This window comes from Bufo bufo, chromosome 1 (genome assembly GCF_905171765.1).
Source record: "Bufo bufo chromosome 1, aBufBuf1.1, whole genome shotgun sequence".
Classification (NCBI taxonomy): domain Eukaryota; kingdom Metazoa; phylum Chordata; class Amphibia; order Anura; family Bufonidae; genus Bufo; species Bufo bufo.
In genome coordinates this window covers 72,744,188-72,771,708 of record NC_053389.1, presented here as the reverse complement: position 1 = coordinate 72,771,708, position 27,521 = coordinate 72,744,188, and the positions used below count along the sequence as shown (strand labels likewise).

General features: G+C 43.2%; 1 protein-coding gene across 3 annotated transcripts in view; it reads right to left on the bottom strand.

The window, feature by feature from the left end:
- CADM1 (cell adhesion molecule 1) overlaps positions 1-27,521 on the bottom strand; it is a 277,335-nt gene that overhangs the window by 26,876 nt on the left and 222,938 nt on the right. Inside the window, exons 8-9 of one of the 3 annotated variants that reach the window (XM_040426205.1) lie at positions 17,826-17,900; positions 7,347-7,379 (exon numbers count right to left, since the gene is read on the bottom strand). The exons of 1 other annotated variant lie outside the window; for it this stretch is intronic. In XM_040426205.1, the coding sequence (XP_040282139.1) occupies positions 7,347-7,379; positions 17,826-17,900 (108 nt within the window). The remainder of the gene's footprint in view (positions 1-7,346; positions 7,380-17,825; positions 17,901-27,521) is intronic. One more of the 3 variants, XM_040426210.1, reaches the window with a different exon arrangement.

Sequence of the window (27,521 nt, the reverse complement as noted above, 5' to 3'; positions counted from 1 at the left end):
GAATCCAGACCTCAACCCCACTAAGAATCTGCTGGAGAAGGCTGACTCTACCATCATCAATGCAAGATCCTGGTTAAAAATTAATGCAACACTGGATGGAAATAAATCTTGTGACATTGCAGAAGCTTATCGAAACAATGCCACAGCGAATGCGTGCCGTAATCAAAGCTGAAGGCTTTTTTTTGGACATAGGTATATAATTGTGGTGACAAAGGATAAATGGGCTGGTAAAGGGGTGAAGTAATTGGGCTGGTAAAGAGTTAATAAGGAAAAAAGCATGGCGTAGTGGGAACAGTGGTGCAGAAGGCCGAAAGTGGCGACTGTACCAGAGACAAAAATACAAAGGGTGAGAAGGAAGGAGGCCAGGCAGTCGCAGCCTCATGCATGTGAAGAATCCTGATTAAAACCAATAGTAATAAATCCTCTCCAGCTTGGGAGGAGGAGTAATGCAAACTGTCAGCGAGTGGATCATTTATACAAGAGGAGTGCTGATAAATTCCTCCTGATTAAACCTCTCTGCAGACTCACTGTATCCGGGAATTAATGTATACAGACAGAATGTCACAATGTATATATAGAGAACGTGTGTCCAAACCTCAGGAATTCTAATTAGATGAAGGTGCCGAGCCGCTAGAGGATTCACAGTGCAATGTCCTACTAAACAGGAGGGTATCCAAAGACCATACATAAGATATATCTAGATAGATATACCTGCCCTGGCGACACGAAAACCACATTAAAAAAACATAACCACGTATTCTATGTTCCTTACAGCCCTCAGCTGCCCTGCTCTACCACCTAAAATCCATTTACTCATAGTCGTCTATGTCACTGTTCCTTTTAGGTTACAGGCACACGACCGTGTAAGTTTTGCGGTCTGCAAACCGCGGATCTTCAAAATGCTGATACCTTCCAATGGAAATCCGCATTTTTCTCAGTGCCATTAATAGGAATGGCTATTCTTTCCGCAAAACGGACAAGAATAAGACATGTTCTATGATATGCAGAAAGGACATACGGATGCAGATAGACACGGATGACACCAGTGTGCTGTCTATTTATTTGCGGACCCATAGAAATGAACAGGTCCATGGACACGGATTCAAATTACGGTTGTTTGCATAAGCCTGATATTACTAATAATGTATTGGCATTAAAGAGCTTTAAACGGGTTGGATATGCCCTAAGGGAGTGCCATACGCGACTTTCCAGGGTAAATCGGGGAACCTTCAGTTTCCATCCCAACATATGAGAAGGAATGCCGGCTGTAGAACAACTCTCACTACTACTGAAAGATCTGTTCCCAGGATGCTCCCCGGGAAACAAAGGACTGGATCCCAAAAGAAGAATCGAGGAAAGACATTCTTATACTTTCCAATGATAAGAAGCGTAACCTTGCTTATGATACGATAGAGTAAATAATAGCTAATAGGATACAGTAAAAGTGAATGCAAGTGCAGAATAAAAGTGGAACAGTTGTTCAGGTAGACATATTATTCTATTAGGGAACCCAAAAGATTGCTATCGGGAAAGATTTCGCTCTGTTTTAATACACTATAGAATCAAATAAAGACAGCTAAAGGTGGCCACACACTTAAAGGGGTTGTCTGAGTTATGGAAAAAATATATACACTGCGTGCAGAATTATTAGGCAAATTAGTATTTTGACCACATCATCCTCTTTATGCATGTTGTCTTACTCCAAGCTGTATAGGCTCGAAAGCCTACTACCAATTAAGCATATTTGGTGATGTGCATCTCTGTAATGAGAAGGGGTGTGGTCTAATGACATCAACACCCTATATTAGGTGTGCATAATTATTAGGCAACTTCCTTTCCTTTGGCAAAATGGGTCAAAAGAAGGACTTGACAGGCTCAGAAAAGTCAAAAATAGTGAGATATCTTGCAGAGGGATGCCGCACTCTTAAAATTGCAAAGCTTCTGAAGCGTGATCATCAAACAATCAAGCGTTTCATTCAAAATAGTCAACAGGGTCGCAAGAAGCGTGTGGAAAAACCAAGGCGCAAAATAACTGCCCATGAACTGAGAAAAGTCAAGCGTGCAGCTGCCAAGATGCCACTTGCCACCAGTTTGGCCATATTTCAGAGCTGCAACATCACTGGAGTGCCCAAAAGCACAAGGTGTGCAATACTCAGAGACATGGCCAAGGTAAGAAAGGCTGAAAGACGACCACCACTGAACAAGACACACAAGCTGAAACGTCAAGACTGGGCCAAGAAATATCTCAAGACTGATTTTTCTAAGGTTTTATGGACTGATGAAATGAGAGTGAGTCTTGATGGGCCAGATGGATGGGCCCGTGGCTGGATTGGTAAAGGGCAGAGAGCTCCAGTCCGACTCAGAGGTTGAGGATGGAGTCAAGCTCAACGCCCAGTCCTACTGCCAGTTTCTGGAAGACACTTTCTTCAAGCAGTGGTACAGGAAGAAGTCTGCATCCTTCAAGAAAAACATGATTTTCATGCAGGACAATGCTCCATCACACGCGTCCAAGTACTCCACAGCGTGGCTGGCAAGAAAGGGTATAAAAGAAGAAAATCTAATGACATGGCCTCCTTGTTCACCTGATCTGAACCCCATTGAGAACCTGTGGTCCATCATCAAATGTGAGATTTACAAGGAGGGAAAACAGTACACCTCTTGAACAGTGTCTGGGAGGCTGTGGTTGCTGCTGCACGCAATGTTGATGGTGAACAGATCAAAACACTGACAGAATCCATGGATGGCAGGCTTTTGAGTGTCCTTGCAAAGAAAGGTGGCTATATTGGTCACTGATTTGTTTTTGTTTTGTTTTTGAATGTCAGAAATGTATATTTGTAAATGTTGAGATGTTATATTGGTTTCACTGGTAAAAATAAATAATTGAAATGGGTATATATTTGTTTTTTGTTAAGTTGCCTAATAATTATGCACAGTAATAGTCACCTGCACACACAGATATCCCCCTAAAATAGCTAAAACTAAAAACCTAAAAACTACTTCCAAAAATATTCAGCTTTGATATTAATGAGTTTTTTGGGTTCATTGAGAACATGGTGGTTGTTCAATAATAAAATTAATCCTCAAAAATACAACTTGCCTAATAATTCTGCACTCCCTGTATATAGCACTGTAAATCTGATGGTCAGCGATATATAACTAAGCTAAGAAAGTTTTAGGCAAAAAAATATCTATTTCCTCATTTCCCTGGTTCTTTTCTGGCCCTTTGTTTACATGCAATAAAAACAATCTCTGCCCCTCCCCCTGCTCTGCTAAGGGAGTGGATACAAGAGCTGCCCTGAGTGACATGTCTGCCTGCTGGGAGACTCAGCAGCATGTTGTATGTGTAGAACTACAAGTCCCAGCTGTATAAGGACACTGCGAGTAAAGATACCGGAGGGCATAACGGGAGAACGGAGCGGCGCCCAGGGATAATAGTAAGTGCAGTGAGATCCCCGGGTGCCGCTCTCCATGGCAGCATACTTAGTTTAATGTTTTTCAAGGTGAAAGGTCCTCTTTAAATTCAATGTTTCGTTAATCAGAATTTTTTGTGATGGATAAAAAAACAATAGAGTAAGTTGGTGAAGTGAAATGAGAAAAATATATAAATAAAACTATTGTTTAGAAATAGAAAACAGAACATTGGCATGTGCGTATGTATTCACCCCCTTTGTTAGGAAGCCTATCAAAAGCTCTGGTGCAACCAATTACCTTCAGAAGTCACATAATTAGTGAAATGATGTCCACCTGTGTACAATCTAAGTGTCACATGATCTGTCATTACATATACACACCTTTTTTGAAAGGCCCCAGAGGCTGCAATACCTAAGCAAGAGGCATCACTAACCAAACACTGCCATGAAGACCAAGGAACTCTCCAAACAAGTAAAGGACACTGTTGTTGAGAAGTACAAGTCAGGGTTAGGTTATAAAAAAATATCCAAATCTTTGATGATCCCCAGGAGCACCATCAAATCTATCATAACCAAATGGAAAGAGCATGGCACAACAGCAAACCTGCCAAGATACGGCCACCCACTAAAACTCATGGACCAGGCAAGGAAGGCATTAATCAGAGAGGCAGCACAGAGACATAAGGTAACCCTGGAGGAGCTGCAGAGTTTCACAGCAGAGACTGGAGTATCTGTACATAGGACAACAATAAGCTGTACTCTCCATAGAGTTGGGCTCTATGGCAGAGTGGCCAAAAGAAAGCCATTACTTTCAGCTAAAAACAAAAAGTCACTTTGCGAGTTTGCGAAAAGGCATGTGGGAGACTCCCAAAATGTATGGAGGAAGGTGCTCTGGTCTGATAAGACTAAAATTGAACTTTTCAGCCAAAGAAAATGCTATGTCTGGCCCAAACCCAACACATCACCCAAAGAACATCATCCCCACAGTAAGACATGCTGGTGGCAGCATCATGCTGTGGGGATGGAACTGGGAAACCGGTCAGAGTTGAGGGAAAGATGGATGGTGCTAAATACAGGGATAGTCTTGAGCAAAACCTGTACCAGTCTGTGCGTGATTTGAGGCTAGGACGGAGGTTTACCTTCCAGCAGGACAATGACCCCAAACACACTCCTAAAGCAACACTTGAGTGGTTTAAGGGGAAAAATATAAATGTGTTGGAATGGCCTAGTCAAAACCCAGATCTCAATCCAATAGAAAATCTGTGGTCAGACTTAAAGATTGCTGCTCACAAGCGTAAACCATCCAACTTGAAGGAGTTGGAGCAGTTTTGCAAGGAGGAATGGGCAAAAATCTCAGTGGTAAGATGTGGCAAGCTCATAGAGACTTATCCAAAGCGACTTGGAGCTATGACTGCCTCAAAAGGTGGCTCTACAAAGTATTGACTTTAGGGGGGTGAAGAGTTATGCACATTGACTTTTTCTGTTATTTTGTCCTATTTGTTGTTTGCCTCACAATAAAAAAATAAAAATAAAACATCTTCAAAAGTTATGGGCAAGTTCTGAAAATTAAATGATGCAAATCCTCAAACAATCCATGTTAATTCCAGGTTGTGAGGCAAAAAAAAAAAAAGTCAAGAAGGGGGGTGAATACTTTTGCAAGGCACTGAATTTATTCAATGAGGAGAGGGTGAAAAGCCTGTAACAACAAATAATTGGGCATACAAATTAGCTCAAGAGCCTATCCCCCGGAAATCATTAAGCTCAGCATGCATATATCTCATCAGTATGGCTACCCTATAACTTCTAACTTTCCAATTTGTCTATTTAAAATACTACTACTGGTCTTGCAGCCAGACCCTCAACCAGCAAGTCCATATCTTTAAGACTTTAACCATACCCTATCCTTCTGCACCACAAGCATTTGGGTTGACCATGCGTATTAGATATTGAGACATGTCTCATTGCTAGAACCAACAAAGAAAAATGTGCAGACGTCCAGCTTCCAAATAGTGACAGTCTTTAGGGCTCTTTCACACTTGCGTTATTGTCTTCCGGCATAGAGTTCCGTCGTCGGGACTCTATGCCGGAAGAATACTGATCAGGATTATCCTAATGCATTCTGAATGGAGAGTAATCCGTTCAGGATGCATCAGGATGTCTTCAGTTCCGGTACGGAACGTTTTTTGGCCGGAGAAAATACCGCAGCATGCTGCGCTTTTTGCTCCGGCCAAAAATCCTGAAGACTTGCCGCAAGGCCGGATCCGGGATCAATGCCCATTGAAAGGCATTGATCCGGATCCGGCCTTAAGCTAAACGTCGTTTCGGCGCATTGCCGGACCCGACGTTTAGCTTTTTCTGAATAGTTACCATGGCTACCGGGACGCTAAAGTCCTGACAGCCATGGTAAGTGTAGCGGGGAGCAGGGGAGCAGCATACTTACCGTCCGTGCGGCTCCCCGGGCGCTCCAGAGTGACGTCAGGGCGCCCCAAGAGCATGGATCACGTGATCACATGGATCACGTCATCCATGCGCATGGGGCGCTCTGACGTCATTCTGGAGCGCCCGGGGAGCCGCACGGACTGTAAGTATACCGCTCCCCCGCTCCCCGCTCCTACTATGGCAACCAGGACTTTAATAGCGTCCTGGGTGCCATAGTAACACTGAAAGCATTTGGAAGACGGTTCCGTCTTCAAATGCTTTCAGTACACTTGCGTTGTTACGGATCCGGCAGGCACCTCCGGCAACGGAAGTGCATGCCGGATCCCAACAACGCAAGTGTGAAAGAGGCCTTATTCTTCTTGTGCAGTAAAAACAGACAATGCATTCACATCCAGGGGCGTAGCTATAGGGGGTGCAGAGGAAGCAGTCGCTACCGGGCCCAGGAGCCTGAGGGGGCCCAAAGACCCTGGTGCCACATAAGAAGACACTGGTATTCTAGAAAGTGCATGCTGGTCAAGTTACACCTCTGGCTGGATGGAAGGAGTTAGATCAAGAATTTGGCATGGGGGGGTCGTTTGAATTTTTGCCTCAGGCAGCACCAAGTATGTGCTTCCCTGCCCCTGGCCACAAAGCACTGAGAGAAGGGGGGCCCAAGCTGAACTCTTGCACCAGGGCCCATGAGCCTTTAGCTACGCCCCTGTTCACATCTACGCATTTCGGATCAACTAATCACGATCCTTCCTCATGACTAGACCATCAACCAGTCTTAACCATCTTTAAGATTAATCATTTTTGCATCTCGGTTTAAAGCTGCCCAAACACATAAGAGTAAAGTCAGCCAAACCTGCCGATTTAGACGAGACTAGTTGATTCTCTTGTGTGTATAGGGTGTGACAACTCTACGATGACAGATGACGTTAGGGAAAAGAAAGTGGGGGTTGCTGAATTTCAGCCTCTGATCCTTTTTTCTAGGGAGGTATGTCACCATGGATGTCCACCAGCAGCGTCCTCTCTCTACCAAACCAAGTGTGCATGTATATGGATTAGTCGGAAGGAATAGCTTTGGTTGAACGCGTGTTCGGCCAACAGTTATTACTGAAATGTTTCTTTGAACCTAATTGTCCCAAGACTTCAGCATTTCACCTCACCCATTGCAGGTCCCACCATTAGTGCAGTCATGCATTTCATGCACAGGTCTCAGGAAAGGACCAGAATGTAGACAAGACAACCCAAACAGATCAACAAGCCAGGCCCGACTTAATAAAGGGATCTACTAATGGAAGCGTGATCGCACCATAAAACTTATCCCTTGAGGGACAGGACCATAGATCATAATAATAATATAATCAATCCTATAATACACACAGAGGACAGTAAGTCATGGATTTCAATGTTCCTCAACCCCCAATCCTTCAATGGGTACATTAAACGATCCCTTTATATGACTGGCATGGCTTGTTTGCATCTGGCAATAGATAACAGAAAGCTGATACCAACCGTGAACTGCAGGCTCTGTCGTTGCACTTGCGTCTACACACGGGAAGAGGAGGAGGAAGGGAGGAAACGGAAGGAACAGCATGCAAAAAAAGGGAAAAATGGGACAAAATAAAGGGAACAGATAATACACAAGCAATAATGAATCTCACACAGCATTGAATTTGTAAGACAAGGGAAAACGTGACAGTCATACACCAGAGAGACACCTTACACTTACCTCCAGTCCTGAAAGGAGCACAACCTTCTAGGACCAAAGGAACTATGGGCAGTTGGGGTCTAACAATACAACCCCCGGGGAGGCTAGATTTTTGCTCTCACCATTAACATTTTGTTCACTTTTCAAGGCTCTAGCTTGCTACACCTGAACATAACTGGCTACATAATACTCTGGATTATTTTTATTGCTATGTGCAGTTTATACTTTAGGTTATACTTTAAAGAAGATAATGGTATTCCATAACTGAAAGTTATCTAATATGACCCCTTCAGTCTAGGAACAGCACCACCCTTGCTCATGGGTTATGTCTGGCATTACAACTTGGTTCAATTCACCTAAATGCGGCATAACTGTATTACCAGACACAGCCCATGGAAACCAATTTGGCACCGTTTTATCTGATCTCTGGGGGGGAGGGGTTGGGGCACATATATTATAAAAGCACTCACCTCTTAAATCCCCTGCAGATACTTTGGCAGTGCCTGTCTTTGCCTAAAAGCTACCAGCATGTTACCACTGCAGCCAATCACTGGCCTCAGAGGTCACATGCCCTATGTCTGGCATTATCACTTAGACCCATGATGCCAGTAAGTAAACATAGACCGCGTGGGGCCTCCTGAGCATCTGTACTGGATCGGCAGAGGATTTAGGGTGGAAGTTTTTTTTTTTCTCTTCTCACTTGATACAGTTTGCAGCTCCTTGTAATCTTTTCCAGAAACCTGTAAACCCCTTTAACCTTATTATATTAAATATTAGAAGTAGTAATATTTACTCATTGACTAAAAATAAAAAAAATAACGCACCCAGAAAGAAATGTCGGATTGCTGTAAAACTCAGCATGAAATGATGTCTCGGGCAGTTATGTAAATGAATACAGGTGTGGTCTGATGAGACACTGGATCTTACCGCAAGGAGGGCAGAAAAGTGATTTCTCCTTTGCCCTATCAAAAGTCTGCCAGAGGCTACTTTTGGACAGTGTACCTCTTGCTCAGAGATCGTTAACTGCTAGACATGCCTCTACAACGCACTTGAAGACATTTCGCTCTGTTGACAGACTTTGAGAGGGGGCACATCATTGGACAGAGAAGCAGGATGGTCGTTTCAACAAATTGCCTGTCAGCTAGGACATTCTGACCTAGCTGTTAGGAGCGGTGGTTACTTGAGGGTGCACACATAGCGAACATGTAACAAATGGCCGAGATAGACCACCAGTACAGAAGATTGCTTGATCCTCCGTCAAGCACGAGCAACTCCCACAGTCTTGTTGTCCACCATCCAGACACAGCTGGCACTTTCATTACACAGCCCTGTCTGGACCATTTCCAGGAACTTAGCAGGAGGGAATTTGGTGTCACAGCGCCTGCATTTGCTGTGGAATGACACACTGTCCCAACTGCTGGTGGGATGATGTGGGGACCCATTGGATATGGCAGTCGGTCACCCCTAGTAGTGATACGATGGACACTAACAGCTCAGGACATGTACAGGACATCCTGTGGCCACATGTGTTGCTTCTCAAGGCAGGGCTTCCAAATGGCATTTTCCAGCAGGATAATGCTTGCCTACACATACAGTAGCAAGGGTTTTCCAGGAATGTCTCTGCCAGATTGCCACTCTTCCTTGGCCAAGAAAGCATTTATGGGACCAGCTAGGATACCAGCTTTGGCAGCTTGTGTGTGTGCAGGATCTACAGGCCCAGCTGCAACATCTGTGAGCAAATGTGCTGCAGGATACCATACAGAACCTGTATGCCTCCATGCCCAACCGTATCATCTTCTATCAAGGCTAGAGGTGGCCCATTAGGATCTTTGAGCCTCATTTCAATTGTACAGTTTTCCCCACTCTAATATTGAAATCACTTACGTATATCATCATTACATTCACATTACAGAATTCCTTCTTGGTGCGTTATTTTTTATTATTTTTGTCAATGAGTGTATTCAAGACCATACACAAATCCAAAGGCCATCAATGAAGTTGTTATCTCAACAATATTCTATAGAGATTTTAGAAAAGTTACATAGATGATTTGCTAATCTCTTAATGAAGCACGTACTGCATATACACATTAATGTGGTTGCCATGTGTCGCATCCCAAATGACACATTCAATGCTTCAACCAGTTATCACTTTCCATATGGTCTACCAGGTACAGATGCTACATAACAACCACAATTAAGCCTGTCCAGACTGTCTCATGTGCAGTTGGCAAGCTCTTTTTCTCATACTTACATTGATTTGAAAAATGATTTGCACTTTCCAGATATCCCCCATTATGGCAAATTTATCACATTCAATGACCTTCAAAATGTTATATCAGACAATCGGTACTTCAATGAACACACCACCAATCTTGAATTATTACTGCATATATTTCAGTGACAATGTTCTTCTGCAAAACGTAACTGATTCTTTACATTTGCTAATTGTTCCCACTATCTGTCTTGATGTAGTGGTTAAAGAAAATTTATAGGGGTTCTCCGGGAATTACAAAAATGAAAATACCTAAATATTACTTTATTATAAATATATTATATATATTCCTAAATATTTTTAATAGTTATAATGGCTTGTTTTGTCTATGGAGCATTCATTAGGATAAACAAAATGTCCGCCGTCCTATTATTATACACAAAACCTGTCCTAATCAGACAGGAGGACAAGATACCTCACAACACTGAGCTAAATAGCTGCCCCATCCTCCCATCTGCTTTGCTGTCAAGGATTATGATCCTGAATACAGTTTAATATGATCTTCAGCTGAATCTCTGTCTCGTCATGAGCTCCATTCCTACAAAGTACAGAGAGGAGGTGGGGATGTGGATAAGGCTGTCCTGTCTCTGTACTTCATGTCTTCTCATGAACTCCATTCCTACAGAGATTCAACTGAAGATCTTAGCATCTGTATTCAGGATCATAATCCCTGAAAAGACGAGCAGAGAGGAGGATGAGGCAGCTCTTTAGCTCAGTGTTGTGAAGTAACTTGTCCTCCTGTGTGATTAGGACAGGCTTTGTGTGCGCTAATAGGATGGCGGCCATTTTATTTCCCATGAGAATTGCTCCCTAAACCAAATGAGACATTATAAATAATGAAAGTTATTTGGGAATATATTTATAATAAAGTAATTAAGTATTTTCAGTAATTTTATTTTCTAAATTCCTAGAGAACCCCTTTAAGCCACTCTTCATTGCAAAGTTGCTTTACAGACTGTGCAGTCGGTTCTTCTGCATAAACTGCTAATTTCAGATCTTGGAAAGGCATTGGATCAGAGCGAGCAAGGGCAACTTTCTTGAGAATCTTTTGTAACACAGAGGAATTCATGGTTGCCTCCATAATAACAGACCCCTCGTGTGTAAAGTGAGCAAAGGGTCTTCAAACTCTCATGACAGCCCTACTGTGGAATGTCATATTACTTTACATAAGACATAAATTGACTTAAAGGCTATGTACACCTTTAGGGGCAATTTTTTTTTATCATTGCATTGTACTCATTTTGACCTAAATTTTTTCCGTCAGTTGGGAAGTTGACGGGCTCCTTATCTCTGGTCTCTGTCCTTATAACCACTCATTATAGCTCAGTTCTTATCTTACTAAATGTGGCTTAAATAAGTGTCTGACATCATAGTAGTTTAGAGATAAGGTTTATTAGAGGATGGGCACAAAGTGAAAGTACCAGTCACACAGAAAAACTGTTAACCCTTTGTGACAGAATGGCTCAATATTTTTAATAAAAGGCCAATTGAAAATATGATTTTCAGCCAAAAATGAGTAAAATGCAATCATGAACAAAAATGGTCTTTGAAGGCGTACACAGCCTTTAAGTTATGAGTAGAACTCTTTGGACAACGCAGCTCTCCCAACATTATCCCAACTGGCTGGCAGATCATCTATGATGATAGCTTTCCATGAAAGCACCTCTACAAACATGTTCCTACAACGGTCTACAAACTGACTAACTAAAGGGAACTCGCGTGAACAAGGGCGTTAATCTTTCTTGAACAGGATTAATTCAAATCACAAGGGTTCCCGTTATCTAATTCATTTTTTATATTACAAAATTACAAAAAATTATAAGTGATAGACCAGCAATACTAGGCCTCATGCACACAAAAATATGTATTTTGAGGTCCACAAAATATGGATGATGGGGAAGATTTATCAAAACTGGTGTAAAGAAAGCTGGCTTAGTTACCCATAGCAACCAATCAGGTTCCACCTGTCATTTTCCAACTGAGCTGTGAAAAATGAAAGGTGGAATCTGATTGGTTGCTAAGGGCAACTAAGCCAGTTCTACTTTACACCAGTTTTGATAAATCTCTCCCGATGTCTGTGTTGCATTTTTTTTTCTAAATTGTGGACGCATTGACATTAGTGGGTCCATGAACCGTATTAGGTGGCCAAGAATACAACGTTTTATCTTTTGCAGAACGGACCTACGGATGCGGAACGCAGACAGATTCTTAGTGTGCATAGGTCTGTTCTGCAAAACAGATAGAACATGTCCTATTCTGCAAAATGCAGTCCATGGACCGACTGAAGTCAATAGATCAGGGAAAATAACGGATGCAACATGGACATCATCCGTGTTTTGTGGACCGTGGTTGTGTGCATGAGGCCTAAGGGATATCGGGAAGGGGGGGGGGGATGCACAATATAATCTGATTTTAATACATTTTCAGACATCTCTCTGTAAACTTTCTTTACTGACCCACAGGTTCCACATCATGAAAAAGCCTTTATAATACACACGGACGTGATAAGCAAGTAGTCCTTCACATATGGTATCATTTATCATAACCACATGCTCGGCCTCCTTATTCATTTGTAGGATGAAAAGGAAGCACACGCTGCAATTTACTGCAGATCCACAGTCCAGAGACTCCGAATAGCTCGGTCACGCCTGAAAATCCCTTTAATTAGGCAAATGTGCTCTAGTGTAAAATTACCATGCACTACAGGCACCAGCAGAAATAAACCACTTGACCCTGTGTGCGCCGCGCAGGCACCTCTGTGATATTACTGTGCCCCTCTATTATTTTCTAGGATTCCACGTACAAAGATGGACTTAAGTCACGACAGACGAGAACCGTTCTATGGAACTAAACAAGGAATCCTGGGTAGTTAAAGGAAAATGAAAATAAAATGCGCAGTAATATAATGTTTTGGACGGCCGCTCAGTATCTGGCAGCATTCCGACTCCCGGGACCCCCAACAATCAGCTGTTTGAAGGGGTCTTGCGAGTGCTGTGTAGTCTTCGCACTGTCTAGCTTGCAGCAGTGGTGACAATGGTGATCAATATTTTAGCACTGAACAACCCCTTTAAGTGAAAGGTGACGGCGCTGTAGTTACCAGCTCTGTCCACTAGACAACGGACAGAGATGCAAAAGCCCCTTTAACTTTACTGACATCACGATTGAAGTTTATTACAATAGGTTATCATTTTCCAAAAACCGACCAATCCAATTCTCTATAAAGATCATGCAGTTCATAATATTAAAAGTTAAATGTCCATCCAGGTCGTGACATCTGCAGAACCAAATACTAAAGAGGACCTGTCCCCTCTCCTGGAATGTGTATTTTAGTAACTACCCGTATTAGTCATTAAATAATTCTGCTGCGTCTTTTCTTATAACTCAGCATTGTGCTGTTCCTCTGTTATTCCTCCTAGAACATTATAAATAAATTAACAATTGCACGTTACCAGTGAGGGTGTGTAACTACACTCTAACAATGTACCGAACTGTAGAAGAAAAAAAAACATCACTTCTCAGTATATTTAATAATCAACTCCATTGAGGCTCTTAGTATACGTTTTAGTCAAAATGCATATGCCCACTCACCAAGTCAAGGTTACCTCTCTCAGATGGGTCCATACTCTAATTTGGTGCAGTACCATATGTCGACAACGGCCGCCGCAACACAGCTCCTTCAGGCGGCGAAACCTGCCCCTGCTGTTCGGCTTAGTCCCTATGGCACTGAGCCCCACCAATCCCCAGACACAGCATCTCAACAACAGCCACCATGCAGCACTGCACCACGTGAACCTAAATTGAGAGCAAGTAGGAACTCATTAAAAGTTTTTTTTTTGAGATTTTCATACTGATGACCTATCCCATCCTCTCCCACTGATCTGTGGGGGTCCGACACCCCTGCAGATCAGCTTTTGAGAAGGCAGCGGAGTTCCTGTGAATGGGGCTGAACGCGATACCATGGACGGCGCTGTGCTTGGTAAGCCGCTCGCAGCTGCCTTCTCAAAACAGCTGATCGGCAGGGGTCCCGGGTGTCAGACCCCCACCGATCATACACTGACGACCTGTCCTGATCATAGGTTATCAGTATAAAAATCCTGGAAGACCCTTTTATCCCATATGCAATTATTTAGCTCGGTCTCCGTTTTTGTTTCTGAGATCACATGGACGGGTGGGGTTTTGAGATCTGTTCACATTGTGTGGTGCTGCCTGGTGGCTGCCGTTGCGATGCTGCGCCTGTGACTTGGAAGGGCATAGTGCCTTAGGGTACTTTCACACTTGCGGCAGAGGACTCTGGCAGGCAGTTCCGTCGCCGAAACTGCCTGCCGGATCTGGCAATCCAGAAGCAAACTGATGCCATTTGTCAGACGGATCCGGTTGCGGATCCGTCTGACAAATGCATTGCAATACCGGATCTGTCTCTCTGGTGTGATCCGGAAAAACCAATACGGTCTAAATATTTTTTTTTTGCATTTTTAAAGGTCTGCGCATGCGCAGAACGAAAAGCCGGATCCAGCACTAATACACTTCAATGGAAATTAATGCCGGATCCAGCAGGTTTTCAGTATTTTTGGCCGGAGATAAAACTGCAGCATGCTGCGGTATTTTCTCAGTCCGAAAAACGTAAAAGGGACTGAACTGAAGACATCCTGATGCATCCTGAACGGATTACTCTCCATTCAGAATGCATTAGGATAAAACGGATCAGTTTTTTCCCCGGTATTGAGCCCCTAGGACGGAACTCCATACCGGAAAAGAAAAACGCTAATGTGAAAGTACCCTTAGCTGGTGGTTTAGCCTGACAGCAGGGGTGTTGTTGGGCTGAAGGTTCTCCCCACCTGTAGGTGCTGTGTTGTGGCATCGGTGGTCGCCATGTGGCACTGCGCCAAATTAGGGTAAGGACCCACTCAATAGAGGCCACCTTGATGTGGTGAGTGGGCCTGTGTATTCTGATCTAAAAGTACACAAGGTGCCTCAATGGAGAGGCTTATAAATTATGCTGAGAAGCAACAGACTGACGTACGGCATGTGGATGTGCCATCCAGGTCTTTTTTCCTACAGACTGTCCAATCAGAGCGGACACTATCAGACTGTGTGGGGTCAAACCATTTGACAAGGAGAATGGCAACGCCCAGTTGTCAATGTAGTTATAAGTACACATATAGGAGGAATAGCAGAGGGACGGTATAGTTATAAGAACAGATGATCCAGAAATGTCATTTCAAGGAGATAACATTTACTAATGCCGGGTTCACATCACGTTTTTGCCATCCTTTGAACGTATACATTAAACAGATGCCTCAGACGGATGCCATACAGTGGCATCCGTTCACCATAGAGTTCCATTGTAAAAAAATAATAAGGTGTACTTCTTCAAACGGAGGCAAAACGTGATGTGAACCTACCCTAAATCAGATCTGTCAAATCCTGGCATGATAAACATAAAAACGGTCTGCCTTTTCTCATACTACTTTGTGCACTGATCTGGTCAGATCTTATAAAACCTGATTATTTGGATTTATCATGAAATAACAGAATTTAGCTACAAACCAGTATGTGCCGCTGGGTCAGCCGGCAAAATTACTTGATTTAAAGGCTATGTACACCTTTTGGGGATTAATATATATATATTTTTTTAACTATAGCATTGCACTCATTTTGACCTAAAAAATTTGTTTTAAATTGGTCTTTATCAAAAATATGGCGTCCTTTTTTCTGTACAGAGCTGAGAAGCTCTAGTAGCAGACTGTGGATTTTCTGTCTTTTCCGTCAGACCAGGAGCAGATGGACTCCTTATCTCTGCCCTTTGACCTCCTAAACACTCATTTTAGCCCAGTTCTTATCTTACCGATAGGAACGTGGCTTAAATAAGTGTTTATCACCTCTAAGGCCTCTTTCACATGAACGATACGGATTGGCTCCAGATGCGTTCAGTGAAACTCGCACCATTTTGCACGCAAGCTCATTCAGTTTGGTCTGCGATTGCGTTCAGTTGTTTCCGCGCGGGTGCAATGGGTTTTGATGCCCTTTTCACACGTGTGATACAAAAATGAAAGGTTTACAAACAACGTCTCTTAGGCTACCGTACTTTCACACTTGCGGCAGAGGAATCCGGCAGGCAGTTCCGTCGCCGGAACTGCCTGCCGGATCCGGCAAAACATATGCCAACTGATTGCATTTTAAGACTAATCTGGATCCTGAGCAGTCTTACAAATTCATTGCAAGAACAGATCCGTCTGTCTGTTTGTCATACGGACAAACGGATCCGTTTCAATTTTTTTTTCCACATTTTTACCGGTCTGCGCATGTATTTTGAATGCCAGATCCGGCACTAATACATTCTTATGGAAAAAAAATGCCGGATCCAGCATTCAGGCAAGTCTTCAGTTTTTTTGGCCGGAGATAAAACCGTAGCATGCTGCGGTTTTATCTTTTGCCTGATCAGTCAAAAAGACTGAACTGAAGACATCCTAAACGGATTGCTCTCCATTCAGAATGCATGGGGATTAAACTGATCAGTTCTTTTCGGGTATTAAGCCCCTAGGACGGAACTCTATGCCGGAAAAGAAAAACACAAGTGTGAAAGTACCCTTAGCAACCATCAGTGAAAAATGCATTGCACTTGTACTTGCTTCCGGGTGCAATGCATTTTTCACTGAAGCCCCATTCACTTCTATGGGGCCAGGGCTGCGTGAAAAAACTCAGAATATAGAACATGCTGCGTTTTTCATGCAACGCAGAACTGATGCGTGAAAAAAAAAAAAAAACGCTTATGTACACAGACCCATTGAAATGAATTGGTCAGGATTCAGTGTGAGTGCTTTGCGTTCACTTCACGTATCACACCTGCGGGGGGAAAACTCGCTTGTTTGAAAGGGGCCTAAGTAGTTTAGAGATAAGTGGGGTCATTTATCAAACTGGTATAAAGTAGAACTGTCTTAGTTGCTCATAGCAACCAATCAGATTCCAACTTTCATTTTCCAAAGGAGCTGTCAAAAATAAAAGGAGGAATCTGATTGGTTGCTATGAGCAACTAAACCAGTTCTACTTTACACCAGTTTAATAAATAACCCCAAAAGGGTTATTAGATGACCACACAAAGTGAAAGTACCAGTCCCACAGTTCGAAAAACAGTTAACTCTTTGTGACAGAACGGCTCAATATTTTTAATAAAGGCCAATTGAAAAAATTCTTTTTAGCCAACAATGAGTAGCATGCAATCATAAAAAAAAAAAAAAGTGCCTCTGATGGTGTACATAGCCTTTAAAGGATCGCAAATCTGAGACTTTATCAAAGTCATTTCACAATCACAGCCTATGCCGAAAAATTTGTCCTCCAATAATAGCTAAACACTCCTGGGGGGCGAATTTAGCCTAATGTGTATGGGTCAGATTAATGATTGATGTATGTACACACAGAAAGCGAAACAAGAACTGAACACTTAAAATCCAAAAGGGAAAGGTTCGCGTCAGCAACCAGAGTTTTCGTTGTGCAAATGCATCAAAAATTTTTAAAATCTCTTGTTTTGCGTCTATAAACTCCTATGTAGACCGTTGCTTCTTCATGCGAACAGATTAGTAACTCTGTATAGTCTGATCCTGCAGTGATAACTCCATCCATCTACCTATACGAAGTAGGTTTGTAGGAGGGATAGATGGATGTCAATATAACAGCAGGACCAGACTACACAGAGCTTGAATGTAGTCTGTTACCATGGAGACAGACAGCCCTGCACAGGAGCTGTAGAAACAAAACAGGAGATCTTTAATTAAGATTATTACAAATTTGCTTCCTTTTAGATACATTATAAAAAAGAAGTAGGTTACAGAGGCGGAGCTTCCCTTAAAAATAAATAAATGAGAGAATAAATCATGGACTGCCCCAACCGCCAAATAAAAGCACAGAATATTCCTCAGAGGCTGCAAAGCACCGGAAAAAAATAAGGTCATATGACCCTAAACCAAAATACATGCAGGGAAGTGACACACACACATGTAATGAAGTTACCATACCTGGGGCGGTGGAGGGTGTGGTAGTTGTGGTGGTAGTGGTGGTTGTTGTGGGTGGTGGGGGGGTGGTGGGGGGATCTGGATGAAAAAAACAAGGAAAACAAAAATTCCAAATTAAAAAAAATAAAAACACGTCACAAAAAACCACAATATCAATGGAAAAACAGTAGGATAGCAATGCATCGATGGAAACCAACGCACTAGTAATGTGAAAATTGAGCATGATATAATCTTCAAAGGATCCGTAAAATGATTATGAAATAAGGTCATTAAGGGAATAATTAATGCAAAAAAAAAAAAAGACAATATCCAAATAGGAAATCAGCGGGATAGTAATGATATATACAGACGACACAAATACTTGCATGACATAAATTTCAAATGCAATATAAAAAATATAAAAAACACCAAATAGAAATTGTAGAAGATGGCTTTAAACCTGGAAAGGCAGCCTGTCAGCAGGAGATATCAGAAGTAAAGGCAAAATACTGCAGGACAAAACAAGCAACGAGCACAAACCACAGCAGATTTTTCTAAGCCGTAGCAAACATCAAGCTAATTAGTTGCAGCAATGCTCAGCATCAATCTTGTGTCTCGCATACAAGGAGAGTGTTTTTTGGTTGCGTGTGCTTAAAAAAAAAAAAGTCCACTATGCAAATAACTTTACAATCTATATGATTTACTGTGTAGGATGGACATAGAGGAGAGGATCTGATAAAGTGACCCTGCCCTCCACGTCACATCCCAACCATACCAGATCTAGAAGGGTGACGTGATCACTAGGGATGAACGAATTTGTCTATTCAAGTTTGGCGTACAAGGTTCGGGTTATCTAAGAACTCCGTTATGGACTCCACTTCCATGGACCATAACTAGGGATGAGCCAACTTCATATTTTGAAGTTTGAGTTTGTGTTGGGGTATATGCTGAATTGCGTTATGGATTCCGTTACCACGGACCATAACGCAATTCCATAACGGAATGCCTTTAGAGGCAGTCCGTTATTCATTCTGTCATAACAGAAGTCTATGGACCATGGAGAACACGTACATGGAACACTTTAGTATGAATAAAGCTTTATTCACACGTCAGTGCGGCTCTAAACACAGAACAGGTGCAGAACTTTCCCTTATGTCTGTGGAGGCTCCAATCCTGGTTTTGTCTCAATCACTGATGGAAATCACTGACCAAACACTGATGTGTGAACTAGGCCTTATACTGTTCCACTTAAGAGTGTTTCAGTAGTAACATGTAGGGTGCAGAGAAGTGTAGAGGCTGGTATTAGTATATAGCCTGTAGTAGGAAGTAATGAGGAAAATGACTATTCATTAATATCCTGTATATCGTTTTGCTTAAAGGGAGTCTGTCACCTAATCTGAGCCTTTTAGACTGTTCAGATCAGGTTATAGACTCCCTTGCCCTCATTACAACGGTGCCTTTATTTGTTCTGTCCCTCGCCGAGATCTTCAACAAACTGATTTTTTAAAATTATGCTAATGAGCTCCGGCAAGTGCCCAGGGGCGGCTTTACTGCAGCAAGTGCCCAGGGGCGGCGTTACTGTAGTTAGACTGCGCTTGTCCCGGCGGCGCAGGCGCGAGATCTGGGAGGGAGAGGAGGAGGTAATAGGAAGCGAGGGAGGGCCAGAAGGGTGAAAGAAGTGTGGTTTTCTGGGCACATCCCGAGGGGCCTGGGCACTTGCTGCAGTAACGCCGCCCCTGGGCACTTGCCAAAGCTCATTAGCATAAGATTAAAAAGTCATTTTTTTAAAATCTCGGCGAGGGACAGAACAAATAAATGGTACCATTGTAATGAGGGCAAGGGAGTCTATAACCTGATCTGAGCAGTCTAAAAGGCTCAGATTAGGTGACACACTCCCTTTAAAGCGGCCTTTGGGGATTTTTACATTGAGGTTCTAAGCCTTAGGGTGACACTGGAATTACATAGCTCATTAAATTGAATGGGATCAGTGCTGCAATCACCAGTTTTGTCTTGTGGTTCCGGTTCCAGAGCTACTGCAGAACAGCTGATGACAGAGCATCAATGAAGCTTCCTGCTCTGGTCCTAGTGATTATATGACCGCCGGGAGTCTGCACGAGTTGCTGGTTCTCAGCAGACCCAGATCAGCTCTGAAGTGCGGCTGTTCAGCTTTGTACAACCTCTCTGGGGGCTGTGTTCCCCTGTAATTCAAGCTAAGTAAGGTCCACAAAGTAAAAAAAAAAAAAAAAAAATTATATATTTATATATATATATATATATATATATATATATAAAATATATATATTATTTACAAAGCCGAATGGAAAAAATAAAAAAAGCTATGGCTTTCGAAGATGCATGCACGAAAACAACAGAAAATATGTCTGGTCAGGAAGGGGGTTAAACGGCCCGGTCTTGAACTGGTTAAAGCTTAACTTTTGATTATAACGGCATTATGAGGAATACCCATTTTCAGTGACCCTATAGTCACAAGCTGAAAATCCAGTCCGCTTCCGTCACTTCAAGCAACTAGGGAATTGCTATTTAAGCCAATATATTCTACTAGGTTCACAAGGCGGCATGAAATGACCACCGAGATGATAACCATGTAGATTTCGAGGGGATACAAGGACAAATGACAGCACAGAGGAGGTGTATTTATGGACACCTCAGATCTGGGTCCTGTGGGGGGTCTGGCCTTTCTCGACCCCTCCATTCCCAGCTCCTGCCACTAACTGGCTGACCATGTGCAGGGACCAGAAAGCAAGCGCCACAGAAATTGTGTTTTAGATTTAAATTCTTGGCTTGCAGGAGGAATCCTGCAGGCAGCACATGAGAAAGTGAAATCGGACTGGCGCTGGGTGACCAAACTGAAAAGCTAGAAATAGTTCTGGGTTGCGCATTGGACCTCATACCGGCCGGCGGTTCTGCTGTGCTTGAAAAATGACCCCGCTGTGTCAGCAGAGGAAAGAGAGCGCACAAAAATTAATAATGGCAGCTCATCTCACGGCAGCAAAAGATTCTGCCTGCGGAATTTATCAAGCCGTATGACCAGGCAGGACAGCGGGTGTAATGCGGGGAACCTGGAGGCAATGCAGCCACCGCTGGGAAGGGAATGTGTCCGTCTCATGGTTTATGGCTGAAATGTAAAAGGTAGAAGAAAGGTATTCAGAAGCCTGGGCGCGTCTAATGGCACAGGGGCGGCCGGTGGAAAGTTACCTTTTGACTATAGAGCACATACTAATATATATATACAGTGGCGGAAATAATTATTTGACCCCTCACTGATTTTGTAAGTTTGTCCAATGACAAAGAAATGAAAAGTCTCAGAACAGTATCATTTCAATGGTAGGTTTATTGTAACAGTGGCAGATAGCACATCAAAAGGAAAATCGAAAAAATAACTTTAAATAAAAGATAGCAACTGATTTGCATTTCATTGAGTGAAATAAGTATTTGAACCCCTACCAACCATTAAGAGTTCTGGCTCCCACAGAGTGGTTAGACACTTCTACTCAATTAGTCACCCTCATTAAGGACACCTGTCTTAACTAGTCACCTGTATAAAAGACACCTGTCCACAGAATCAATCAATCAAGCAGACTCCAAACTCTCCAACATGGGAAAGACCAAAGAGCTGTCCAAGGATGTCAGAGACAAAATTGTAGACCTGCACAAGGCTGGAATGGGCTACAAAACCATTAGCAAGAAGCTGGGAGAGAAGGTGACAACTGTTGGTGCGATTGTTCGAAAATGGAAGGAGCACAAAATGACCATCAATCGACCTCGCTCTGGGGCTCCACGCAAGATCTCACCTCGTGGGGTGTCAATGGTTCTGAGAAAGGTGAAAAAGCATCCTAGAACTACACGGGAGGAGTTAATGACCTCAAATTAGCAGGGACCACAGTCACCAAGAAAACCATTGGAAACACATTACACCGCAATGGATTAAAATCCTGCAGGGCTCGCAAGGTCCCCCTGCTCAGGAAGGCACATGTGCAGGCCCGTCTGAAGTTTGCCAATGAACACCTGAATGATTCAGAGAGTGACTGGGAGAAGGTGCTGTGGTCTGATGAGACCAAAATAGAGCTCTTTGGCATTAACTCAACTCGCTGTGTTTGGAGGAAGAAAAATGCTGCCTATGACCCCCAAAACACCGTCCCCACCGTCAAGCATGGGGGTGGAAACATTTTGCTTTGGGGGTGTTTTTCTGCTAAGGGCACAGGACAACTTATTCGCATAAACGGGAAAATGGACGGAGCCATGTATCGTGAAATCCTGAGCGACAACCTCCTTCCCTCTGCCAGGAAACTGAAAATGGGTCGTGGATGGGTGTTCCAGCACGACAATGACCCAAAACATACAGCAAAGGCAACAAAGGAGTGGCTCAAGAAGAAGCACATTAAGGTCATGGAGTGGCCTAGTCAGTCTCCGGACCTTAATCCAATCGAAAACCTATGGAGGGAGCTCAAGCTCAGAGTTGCACAGAGACAGCCTCGAAACCTTAGGGATTTAGAGATGATCTGCAAAGAGGAGTGGACCAACATTCCTCCTAAAATGTGCGCAAACTTGGTCATCAATTACAAGAAACGTTTGACCTCTGTGCTTGCAAACAAGGGTTTTTCCACCAAGTATTAAGTCTTTTTTTGTTAGAGGGTTCAAATACTTATTTCACTCAATGAAATGCAAATCAGTTGCTATCTTTTATTTAAAGTTATTTTTTCGATTTTCCTTTTGATGTGCTATCTGCCACTGTTACAATAAACCTACCATTGAAATGATACTGTTCTGAGACTTTTCATTTCTTTGTCATTGGACAAACTTACAAAATCAGTGAGGGGTCAAATAATTATTTCCGCCACTGTATATATATACACACATACACACACACACACTTGATAAAGACTGCATTGAGCGGTTGAAACGTTGCAGAGGGGTCAATAAAGGGTCCATCGTTTTTCACTTTACTGCTCATCTTTTGAACATATATATAGTGTGATGTAATACAATCAATACAGGTTTCCAGTAACTATCTGAAATTATTTAAATTTAAAGGAGAAAAGCAAAAAAATAAAAAGCAAAAATATTAACGCTGTGCTATTCTTATTGGTGATAAAACATGAATCCACCAAAAATATGGATGTCGTCCATGTGCATTCTGTATTTTGCAGAACGGAACAGCTGGCCCCTAATAGAACAGTCCTATCCTTGTCCGTAATGTGGACAATAATAGGACATGTTCTATTCTTTTGCGGAACGGACATAGGGAAACGAAATGCACACATTTAACTTCAGTTTTTTTGCGGACCCATTGAAATGAATGGTTCCACATACGGTCTGCAAAAAATACGGAACGGACACGGAAATAAAACACGCTCGTGTGCATGAGCCCTAAGGGCGTTTTTGTGGCAATTTAGGGGTTGAAGTATTATGCTAGTCACCCCGTCCCCTCTCCTGACAGGTCTGTTTTAGCAAATTCTTGCATTCCCCATGACATAACAATTCTGGCGCATATTTTTTCAAAACTCTGCATTGTGCCGTTCTTCCTCCTGATTATTTCTGAATACATTTACAACCGGGTGCTACCATTCCCCTTGTCTGAAGGGGTGTGTCCCTACAGAGCCTGGCCCAATCGGATCTGGTTAGACAGTATCAGATGTGTAAAGACACACGCTGAACTAGCAACACCTAGTTGTCAATTTGTTCATCAATGTTCTAGAGGGAATAAAAGAGGGACAGAAGGTATTACTATAGATAATACTCCAAAATCAGGGGCAACAGATTCTCTTTAAAATCTTGATAGCAGATGGATTCTATTGTACAATCACTGAAAATTATTTGAAACTCATATGTTGGGGAGGAAAACTTTCAGGAAAAAAGTTCCGAATCACATGTTAATGCAGAACCTGTTTTCATTTTAATTAGATTTAATTTGGTTTTAGCCTTGTAATATTCCACATTATATTGTGTTCCGGGCTGGACACAAGTGCGGTATTATCAGACGCTCTCAATTATTGGATTATTATCCTGATTACTGCCAGATCACAGTACAAAAAACCCTCAAAAATACATTTCCAAATTAATTTCATTTAATTAAAGGGAACCTGTCACCGGGATTTTGTGTATAGAGCTGAGGACATGGGTTGCTAGATGGCCGCTAGCCCATCCGCAATACCCAGTCGCCATAGCTCTGTGTGCTTTTATTGTGCAAAAAAAAAAAGAAGTCCAGCGTGAAGGAGCCCAGCACCGCCCTGCATCCTCAGAATCTCCTCCTTGCTCCCTGACGTCAGAAAGCTAGAGCGCCGTAATCGCACGATGCGCGAGCTAGCGCATGCGCAGTGTCGTCATAGTGTTCCTTCCCTGGGCTGCCATCAGCCTCAGGGAACGAACTGCGCATACGCTAGCTCGCACATCGCAGGATTACGGTGCTCTCGCTTTCTGACATTGGGGAGCAAGGAGGAGATTCTGAGGATGCGGGGCGATGCTGGGCTCCTTCACGCTGGACTCATCTCAGGGACAGGACTCATCTCAGGTTAATTTGCATTAAGGGAGCCACGGTCCAAACAAATGCCGCATCTCTCATTTATTTTTTATTTATTTTTACCACCACTGCAGCTTTTAGTGAAGTTTTTTGAGCCAAAGCTAAAAGTGGATCCAGCAGTAAGGAAAAGCCCTTCCTTTATATTTCACATTCCTCCTGATTCCACTCCTGACTTTGGCTCAAAAAACTGCATCAAATACTGAGTGAAGACTTTCCAAAAAAGCAGGTTTCTCAAACGACCCCTAGATCGGATTAACAGTTTTTTTGTGGAATTTTTGGACACGTTTTGCACATTGATTTATATTATTTTTTTTTGGGGGGTGCGCTAGCTCCAGATGTATATATACGATATAAATATACGCAGGACACACTTTTTTGCCACTAGAATATTTTCAATTGAGGTGCTTTTTTGTGTCTATAGTGCCTTTTTAAATGAGGCATGCTGAAGCAATTTCCTCTATAGAGAAGGGGATGAAAGAAATTTTGAAAACAAGTGATAATTAAACATATAAAGAGAAAAATGCCACTAAAAACTGAAAAATGAAAGGGGGCCTTAAAATAGGTTGTCCGGGATTTTGGCAGCTCTCACTGAAGTGAACGGGAGCAGCACTGCCCTGACTGAAGTGAACGGGAGCAGCACTGCCCTGACTGAAGTGAACGGGAGCAGCACTGCCCTCACTGAAGTGAACGGGAGCAGCACTGCCCTCACTGAAGTGAACGGGAGCAGCACTGCCCTCACTGAAGTGAACGGGAGCAGCACTGCCCTCACTGAAGTGAACGGGAGCAGCACTGCCCTCACTGAAGTGAACGGGAGCAGCACTGCCCTCACTGAAGTGAACGGGAGCGGCACTGCCCTCACTGAAGTGAACGGGAACGGCACTGCCCTCACTAAGGTGAATAGGAGCGGCACTGCAGTTAACAGCTTTGCCCAATACACAATGGAAGGAGTTTTGTAGTTCCGGCATCAGAGCTACTCAAACAGGGGGTGTGGGATGCCAGACTCCCATAGATCTTATCCTGACTGCCTATCCCGAACGTCAAAATCCTAGACAACCCCTTTAAGAAGTTTTGGTACAGTTTTCAATTGCAACTGCATAATCCTGTCACAGCTGTGTCATGGTCTGGTGTTAGTGGACGGTGACACTTGCGCCGTGCATGCTTGTTGCCGGTGGCAACGTGTTGTTTTAGTATGTGTGCTCACTTCCCCTTTTAGTCTGGTGTTCCTTCCCATTTTGGTGTGTACAGGGTTAAGGTGTGGCCTCATGAGGTCAGTTGTTTGTCTGCCTTTGTAGGAGAAGGAGCTTTGCTCCTCTCTGGATGTTTCACCTGTCCATGAGGGCCTCCTTGTGGAACATCAAGGTTTTTAGTGATGTCTCCCTATGTTCTCCTCCTTGTTCCTTACCTTATCTGTTATGTTTGGTGTGGGTTTGTTTTGGGGATGTGTTGTTATGTCTAGTTTGGTGTTCTATGTCTGGTATGTTTGGTGTAATGCCCGGCATGGTTGCTAGACATCGCCTTGTTTGTCTGTGCCTCTGGAAAGGGGGTCTCAGGCTTCCCCCGAGGGGGAACCACTAGTCAGTGTGCAGCTCTGCTGGGGCCGCCATGCATCCTATCCGAATGGGGGTCCAGGCAGTTTCTGGTTTGCTGGATTCTGTGTTTGTGTTCTGTGCTGTCCTGTGAGGTGAACGGGTTCCAGTACATCTGCATGGGGTCCAGTCGTCGTGGTGGCAGTGGCAGGTAAGTGCGTGTTGTTCGGGGCTCTTACCTGCCGATCCAGTAGCTGTGCACTGTCTGGCCCTTCCCTGGCAGCTAGGCCAGTGAGACTCCTGTTCATCCGTGTCTGGGAAAAACAGGTCGTCTCATCCCCTTTTTCTATTTGAGGGACTATCAGGGCAACTCAGGGTCCTAGGCTTCCTGGGTATGAGCCGTCCTACCATCCAGGTCCGCTCATACGGTGAGGAGTTAGGGCGAGGATTGGGGATGCAATAGGAGGTGACCAGCTCCCTTATCCCAGCCTCTGGCCTAGTTGCTTGTCCGTCTGCTTTACATTGTACGGTGGGGGGTTTCTCCACCGTGACACATCACTATTGATCCCTGTGTGAATGAGGCCCTAGAAGGGTTAAAACCATCAATAAATCAAAGCCAATCGAAAGTCCCTTTACTATCTGAATGAATGGATGTACCCCAGTAGAACAACATTAGACTTGTGTCACAGTGCTGAAAAGCACACAACTCAGACCTGATGGTCATTGGATTATCAAATATTCTGGATTATTGGAAGATTATAGAAAAAGGAAAGTCTAAAAGAAATAAGTACCAGATTATCAAAGTTTAGGGATTAACATTTGCGATTTTGTAAGGATTTTCTACTGTATTACAATTTTATGTAGATTTAGGGTAGATCGGGGCTTATCTTCAGAATCTGCATTAATACTGACTACACACAACACCGGCTTCTCCTTCTGAAATTCTGATTTAATAACTGCCTTTTTTTTTTTTACAGATGGTATTGCTTACAACCGGCGACAGAAGAAGGTGAAGTACAATGTGCAGTCTTCACAATACTAAGGTATGGATATTACTGTGAGCGCTGCTCCTCATTTAAGCCTTGTTCACATCTGCGTTGCGTGCTCCCCCTGTGGCAGATTCCGCCAAAAACAGGAGACAAGAAAGTCCTACACGAACAACTTGTTTTTGTCTAAAAGAGTGGACACCATTATAATCAGTGGGTCCCTTGTGAAGGTTTGGGTTCTGTTATGTGCCATGTTTGACTTTTCGCCTATTTTAGTTGTTCTGCTCCTGTAGCCCATATGCTCCTATATGACTGCATGCATACAGACCCCCACCCTCGCCCATGACAGTGTCCACAGGCTGCAAAGATTTCTGCACTATATACATCAGCAGCCATATCCTTCCTAACCTGAACGCGTGGTACAACGTTCCACCACAGAATATGCTCAGCACCTGGAATCCACGTTGCAAAGCGACGGCAGAATTTTTCACCATGAACCTCTCTGGAAATCTCTCGCAAATTTGCAGCCAATGCACATGTTACATGCAGACTGTGCTGTGGATCCCTCCACAGATTTCACCGCTATACACTGAAGGGATGAAATCTGCGGGAAAATCTGCAGCACTTCCATAACAAAGAGAATGCTGCAGATTTGAAAGTTCACTGCATA